This window comes from Brachyhypopomus gauderio, chromosome 15 (genome assembly GCF_052324685.1).
Source record: "Brachyhypopomus gauderio isolate BG-103 chromosome 15, BGAUD_0.2, whole genome shotgun sequence".
Lineage (NCBI taxonomy): Eukaryota > Metazoa > Chordata > Actinopteri > Gymnotiformes > Hypopomidae > Brachyhypopomus > Brachyhypopomus gauderio.
This window is the reverse complement of record NC_135225.1, coordinates 15,071,185-15,079,161: the sequence shown is the minus strand read 5'-3', so window position 1 is coordinate 15,079,161 and position 7,977 is coordinate 15,071,185. Positions and strand designations below refer to the sequence as shown.

At 41.9% G+C, this 7,977-nt stretch overlaps 1 protein-coding gene across 7 annotated transcripts in view; it reads right to left on the bottom strand.

Annotated features, from left to right (window-relative positions):
- Window positions 1–6,732: 6,732 nt before the first annotated feature.
- The window catches only part of LOC143476379 (uncharacterized), a 26,559-nt gene continuing 25,314 nt past the window's right edge, over window positions 6,733–7,977 (bottom strand). For 3 of the 7 annotated variants that reach the window (XM_076974556.1, XM_076974555.1, XM_076974557.1), the window contains 3 exons: window positions 7,808–7,887; window positions 7,498–7,552; window positions 6,733–7,255 (listed from right to left, as the gene is read on the bottom strand). In XM_076974556.1, coding sequence (XP_076830671.1) covers window positions 7,135–7,255; window positions 7,498–7,552; window positions 7,808–7,887 — 256 coding nt within the window. In that variant the 3' untranslated portion in view covers window positions 6,733–7,134. Of the gene's footprint in view, window positions 7,256–7,497; window positions 7,553–7,782; window positions 7,888–7,977 lie in introns of all 7 variants that reach the window. The other 4 variants (XM_076974559.1, XM_076974561.1, XM_076974560.1 and 1 more) reach the window with 2 other exon arrangements.

The following is a 7,977-nucleotide window of genomic DNA, read 5'->3' as shown; positions in this document are numbered from 1 at the left end:
GAGCTGTTGGTATCCTGGAGCTGAGCTTGAAACTCTATGGCAGTGTTTCTCAGTCCTGTTTCTAACTGCTCCACACAGTTTTAAATATTCCACGATTCAACACGCCAAGTATTGAATGTACATGATCTAGCTCCAACTGCTTATCAAACCAACGGTTTATTAAGTCATTAGTGAAGTGGATAATGTGTGTTGAGCTATGTGAATTACCACAAGTAGGATTAAGAGACACTGCTCTAGGAATGAATATATTGGCAAAACAGAGTCCCCAGTGTCAGTCCTGTCAACACTATACTTTGCAGTTTTTTTGTGTTCCTCCAATATGACAGTTTTTTACTTAGTTATTGAGCTGAATCTGGTATTATAAATGAGGAAAAGCACTAAAATATGCATGACATGGGGTCTCAGTGACTGGGATGGAGTCTCTGCAGTTAAGTTCAGATGTTCACTGGTTTTGACTAACAAAAGTTAAGGGGTTTGTTGACAAGTTAGACAGATATACATGTTTCAGGATTATGTATAACTTGAGCATTATTTTAATGTCAGTGATAGCCTATCCATGTTCTGTATGCAAAATCTATTGTCATAAAATAAGCAAACGGTTCCAGGTTCCATTCTTGGGGTTCTTATGCCATGCACATTTTTTTTCTCCATTTTAAAACACTTTTTTCCTCAGCCCCACCCACAATGATCTTAATTTGCTAAATAGGTCAATCAGGTTTTAGAAAAGGTAAAAACACAACGTGTGATATAGGATCCCCAGTCATTACTAATTTTGCTTACCCTCTTACAGATTGGACTTTCTGATTCATCTCCTGTTGTGCTGACACACACATGCTGTTCATGTGTCGCAGACACTGCCCTATGCAACCTTATAGTGGCTTTGCTTTTTCAAACTGCACATTTTTCTCAGCTCAGTGTGCCAGTTGTTCCGCCTGTGCACAGCTGTACTGAAACTGAGACCTGAGACGTCTCTCTCAGAGAAGGTGTTTGTCTCGGCTGTAGGCTGTATATGCTGGCTGTGGTCTCAATACAATGCTTCTTACCTCTGTCTAGAGTGGAAGGCATAAGGAAGGAAGGCCTGTATTCTTAACAAACCCTTTCATCTGTCTGTGCGGTTGTATGTGAAACGCCTACTTACTGACATTCACTAATCTTGCCAATGAGTCCGTTGAAGAGGCAGCAAACTGCCTAGCTTGTAAGATGTTGAATATCTAAACTAAGGAAGACTTACGCCACCTGCTGATCAAGAGGAATATATTAGCGCGATTGCAATGGTAGTTGATATGTAGAGGTTTAACGGATAAACTCATCTAATTGGAACGTGTGCTGTGTCTTAGGCCGCGTCTTCCTGTTTCGGAAACCTTACGTAACCTTACGCTTGTAATTTTTTTATAATGAAGTGTTCCATGTGCGCTAAAAAGTGCCCTTCACCACCCCCCCCACCCCCCCGAGCACTTGCCCCCCAAAATGTCTGTGCACGCCACTGGTGTTGTGTGTTGTTATTATAAGAATTATTAATTTGACTAATATTATTAAACAATGAAATTATGATTATGTGGACTTTGCTTGTTTTCACATTTATTAATTGTTCATTTGTTAAAAAAAAAAACAAAAAAAACGCATGCACGCGAGCGCCCCCCTGGACAGACGGCGCCCCTAGCATTTGCCTATTTACATTTATGGCATTTAGCAGACGCTCTTATCCAGAGAACTTACAAAAAAGTGCTACGTAGTTGCTTGGAATCTCCAAGGTAGAATAGATAGCCCTGAACACAAGGTACTCTAAGCTGGAAAAACCACTAGACGAAAGTCAAATGATACCTAACAATTATACCTGAATATACACATCACCTGAGGAAAAAGACAGTAAACAATTCCTACACTGTAAAACATTACAGCCACATTATGTTATGTGAACTCACTTCTTCTTTTCAGTTCCAATTGCCATGGTAAGTTTAGGATATTCAACTCAAGTTCCTTCGTCTTAAATAAAAATAACTTAAAATACCACGTTGTCTTAACTTCTGGTGAGTTTTTCAGAATTGCCCAAGTTTATTTAACTTATGTTTGTAAGTTATTGGTTAAAAAAGGAAAGTTGGAAGATTTGAATATGCAGAGATGTAGGCACCATTTTAGAATTTAGAAAATATTGGAATAGTTTTTACAACTTTAAAACCATGGGAGCATTGGGCTAACCAATTGCTATTACAGCGGCATAGCAATTAATATTAACAAGGAGCGACAAATCATCAACTATAGAGAAGTACTTTCAGCGGCGGAGGGACACGCCTGACTCCAGACGGCAATCTAAATGCAGCGTGATTCACCAAGTGGAATTTGGCAAGCTGGAGTAGCATTTACAACGGAACCACACAGCAGCGACAGCGGTTTTCATTGTTCAAAACCTGCAAAATTGCTCCTAACATATGTCGTGCATTGCAACACTCTATTTATCTGTTGGTGTTGAAGAATTTGTCTTTACTCTTTAGACTCTTAATAATTAAACTATCGTGGCGTTGCCACTGGTGTATAGGGGTGGAGCATGGAGTACGCTACCTCCCATGAGCACTTGCGGCACGAAGCGGTACGCTAAAAGAGTAAATGTTTGGTTAAATGTGATGGATTATGTTATTATGTGGTTTGTTTTGGTCATACCATACGTGTTTGTTCCGTACTGTCACTTGTATTTATTTTAGCACTGTTAGGCTCACCGTGTTCATGTCATGAAGAGTGATGACCGGGTTTGAACAGCGTATGTAAAAGAACAACTAAAATGTTGAGTGACTGTATGACCCTCTCTTTATTGTTTAAGAAGGAGCTAATAAACAATTGAAATGAACATGCAAATCGCATTTTCCCTTCAGTTTATTTTGGGTCCTTATTTATTTATTTTTTTATTTTAACTAAAGATGTACTAACAGCCAAGGTTAAAGCTTAAGTAACATTAAGTAACAACAATATTAGAAATAACTTAAAAACATAAGCATGGTTAACTTAAAATAATAAGTTATGTGAATATTGCTGAAGTTTTAATAACTTGAAACTATGTGTTAAAACCAGTCAGGAATTGCAAGTTTATTTAACTAAAGAGATAATTTTTAAAATGGATAAATTAAACACAGTAAGTTGTTTTAATTTCAGTGTTTTAATTCAAGTTGAAACAATGAATCAGTATTTGAACAACTTGTTTAACTTAACATCTTGAGTTGTAACAAAGGTTTCCTTCAAGTTGAGTTTACTCAGCTTTTTAAGGCAGCAGGGGAACTCATGTTGCTGAGTTTAACCAACTTGAAATGTTTTACAGTGTATAACCCAATTATGCACAATACCTGAGAAAAAGACAGTAAGCAATACCTGTAACAAACACCTGAGGAAAGAGACGATAAAGCACAATAGACGAAGCATAATTATGCAAAGTGCACTTGAAAGAGGTGGGTCTTCAGTCGGCGTCTGAAGACAGCAAGTGACTCCGATGTTCGGACACACAAGGGAAGTTCATTTCACCACCTTGGAGCCAGGACAGAGAAAAGTCTGGATGCTTGTCTCCCATGTGTCCTGGATGATGGAGGGTCAAGACGAGACATACTTGAGGCGCGGAGGGCTCTAGGTATGCATCTGGGTTTTACCATGGCCATCAAGTAAGGAGGAGCTGGACCATTCTTTGCTTTGTAGGCCAGCACCAGGGTTTTATATTTGATGCGGGCAGCTACCGGAAGCCAGTGGAGCGAGCACAGCAAGGGAGTGACATGGCTGAACTTGGGAAGGTTGAAGACCAGCCGAGCTGCAGCGTTCTGGATCAGTTGCAGGGGTTTGATGGCATGCATAGGAAGACCAGCCAGTAGGGAGTTGCAGTAGTCCAGTCTTGAGATGACAAGGGAATGACGAGGGATGCCTATGTCGCCTAATGGAAGGGCCGGCCCTGCGAATGGTAAGTTACGAATGGGTCCGGAGCCCGTAAGGTGACATCGTGTAAAAAAAATAATAACACGTGGCCACAACTTATTAACCCGTGGGAACGACTAATTAACGCGTGGGAACGAGATATTTAAGGCGTGGGAACGAGATAAGTAACGCGTGGGAACGAGATCATTAAGGCGTGGGAATGAGATACTAATGTCGCCTTTCACGCGCGGCAACAAAGTTTTTTTTCACAGCAAAGCAAGCAGCTCCCAGGGATGTTGCGAACTGACTGCCAAGGAGGGGATGTGCAACTGACTGGCCAAAGAAGGTAAACCTGGCTTTATATAAAGTAATACTTAATTATCTCGTTCGCACGCGTTAGTAAGTCGTTCGCATGTGTTAATAAGTCGTTCACACGCGTTAATAAGTCGTTCGCACACGTTAATAAGTCGTTTGCATGCGTTAATAAGTCGTTCGCACGCGTTAATAAGTCGTTCGCACGCAAGTCGTTCACACACGTTAATAAGGCGTGGCCACGTGTTATTATATTTTTAACATGATGTCACCTTAGGGCAGTGGTTCTCAAACTTTTTCTATCATTCCCCACTTCAGAAGAAGGGAAAATTCCACGCCCCACCTGTCCAATATCACCCAAACAAAATGGTAATAAAATACAAATGGGGGGGGGGGGGTGGCGATCGTGATTTGTTGACCGGGGGCGGGCCCATACAAATTCATTAAAGGGCCGAATCTAGCCCTGGTTCACACTGTTCCGCAGACATTTTAAACATCCGGGGTTTATGCAAAACGAACAGGCATTAAACGACATTAAAACGGCATTAAAACGACAGGCTTAAAAAGGTTCGTTTCTTCCAATTGCTTGCGCCCCACCTGCAATACCCATGCGCCCCACACTTTGAGAAACGCTGCCTTAGGGGCTCCGTAGGTCCGACTGTAGAGTTTCGTGCTCGTGTGTACAGATTCACCGGATTTTTTAGTCAGATTACCAGAATGGTACAAATCATGTCAATTCACAGATTCACACATTAATTTATGAATAGGCAGGGTGATAACCTTGTTAAGAATTTTTATGCATCGAGCGGTTTAATGAGACTCTAAATATTGCTTTAGGGTACTTATCATCAGTGACGGACTTAGCAATTTGGGGGCTCAAGGTGAATTTAGCTAGGGGGCCAATCAACATTAATATGCGAGAAATAAGTTAGTTAGTCAGGAGGGCCCTACAGTGGGCTGCAGTGGGAGGGGCCCAAGGCAATTGCCTAGCAATGCCTCTATGCAAAGACCGCCTCTGCTTATCATAAACCTGACAACACTTTTGAAGGTCGCGCCGTACTTTAAACGTCTGGCAAAACACACAAAGTATGTGTGTATAACGATGTATTGTGGGATGCTGAGTGCCTAACACTATAACATGAATGTCTGACTACTAAATCCTCATTTGTGTAATATCGTTAGCTACACCAGATTATGTAACATGATTGGTGAGACGGGACAAATCACTGGGCAACACTGAAACAATAATTGTGCTCATACATGCTGCCTTTATAAATACGTGTGATGTGTGTGCTACCTGTCAGCCTGCTGTTACTTCGTTATCAACACTCTCAGACACCATGTGAACTCATTAATGGTAGAGGCAGAAACACCCACAGGGGCACAAGCAGCTAAACCAACAGGCAGCAGCGCGACTGTATCTGGTTTGTTTTTTAATTGTACTGCATTTTAAACTTTGACTGCAACAATAATCACCGTGTTTAAGATTTAAAACAGCATACCAATTTGGAGGCAACATGCATACATTTAATTTTTATCTTTAAGGGAGCGAGTTGAGCGCGCGTATGGAATATTGTTTTTTTAGCTTTCTGCCGTAGACCGAGTCAGACCACTGCTCTTTAATTTATTTCTGTAAGTAACGGGTTAAATGAGCTTTGGACAACTCACCAGTTCATGTATGAACAGTGAAGTATTGCTGGAGCCTAGGTTTATTTTGGTCAACCAGCAAATAAATGGACTAAGTGGAATACCACCAGCGCGAGTATTAAGGTTGAACTAACTCCGAAAAGTAAGCAATACAAGCATAGAATTAGACTGAACAGATCTGTTTTTATGGATTGGTCACATTGTCCCCGATACCCGATCTAGAATTTTTTCAGATATTAATATCGGAATCGGTGCATCCCTAATATTGACACATGTGCACGTTTTACTTTCAAGCTCCGCGCCCCCCCTGCAATAGCTCCACGCCCCACCTAGGGGGCGCGCCCCCCACTTTGGGAACCACTGACCTATACAGTTCTGACCTCACACATCTTCCAGCATGCTTTGAGGAAGGGGTCATTAAATGGGTCATTTTCCTACTTTGGTTTCAAAATGTAATGTGTGGTGTTAACAGGTTCATGCAGGATTTTTTATAGCCTGATAATGTCATAGAGATATGAGGAATGGGTTACTGGGTCAGGCAGGTGTGGAGGAGCCACCTGGATCTGCTCAGTGGTCCCACATGTGGGATCACTGTGGGATCTACAGAATAAGAACTCCAACAGCCTTTACTGAACCTGTGTCCCCACAGTCCCGGTCCACCATCTGTGCACATCAACACCACCTGTTGTTCAACTTTCACTGGTTCTTTATGGACCGCTCTCTCTCTCATAACAAACGTGTGTGTTTATGGACCGCTCTCCCTCTCCATAACTGAAATGTGTGCTGTTCACGCACTGATCATCACTTTTACACCAGGCTTTGGAATGCTACATTACATTATAAAACAAATTAAAACTTAAAATGATTTCATTTCAGATGTTCAGGCTTTGATGGATTTTCAATTATTTAATGTTACAATTCCTTTTAAACCAAACTGATTGCACAAATGGTGCCTAAAATTCCAGTGAAAAAAATAACAAACTCACTTCAGAGTAAAAAAGCCACCTGCTAAAGGCGGTGTGAACACATTCAGGACAAAAACCACAAAACAAAATTAAAGAGAGGACAAACATGTCCAAAAGCACACAGAAAACCACAAACATGTTGAACAGCAGCACAGGTGAGGTGTCTGTTGGCTGCTCACCACACTGCAAGGTGTCTCGTGAACAACCATCTTACAATGACCATTCTTTCGGTCATTCATGGAAAAATGAATGTTGCAGAAAATGCAATAACGCAACAACATTAAAACAGGTAATGAACAAGCCAAAGGCTGATGTGTGTGGTGAAGCCTCACGGAACACTGCTACGTGGGAACACCGCAGGAACATGAGCAAATCGCCGCCAGTGCCAACCGTTCATGTTCTTCCACTCTCGCAGCGACACCAATCTGTCTCTGTGGTGCTGGAAGTTTCTTAGTAAAGAAAAGAAAACATTACCAATACATACTCCAATGGACAGGAATGGAATCAGATTTACAGTGTTGTGTGGGGTAGGACCGTGGTGTGGGGTAGGACCGTGGTGTGGGACTGGTGTGGTGTGGGGTAGGACTGTGGTGTGGGGTAGGACTGGTGCGGTGTGTGGTAGGACCGTGGTGCAGTGTGGGGTAGGACCGTGTTGTGGGACCGTGGTGTGGGGTGGGACTGTGGTGCATACCTGCGTGTCAGATCTGAGGGATGCTGCTCTGTGTTTGGGAGTTCAGTCATCACAACTGTAAAGGAAACACACCAGAGCCAAACACAAACACTCACCTTTCAAGAAATCAAGGGTCAGGGTTTAGGGTTAGAAGTTAGGGGTCAACTATTTGCCATGTTTCCTTATATACTTAATGACCGACATTTCTCCAGGGTTTAGGATCTCACAATGTGTTTATGTCCCCAACACATCTGAATTAATTTACATCAGAACATGCCAATACCCAACAATATCCAGCTAGCTCACATGGTGAGAATGATGTAAACTGTACCATCTGCTCCAGTGTTCTCCCTAATGTGTTTATGGACAGAGTCCACATAAGTCCTCATGTCTCTCTGCCAGTCCTGCTCACTGCCCCACACACACACACACACACACACACACACATTCTATACATCTCTTCCACCATCTCTTCCATATATTATTATTATTATTATTATT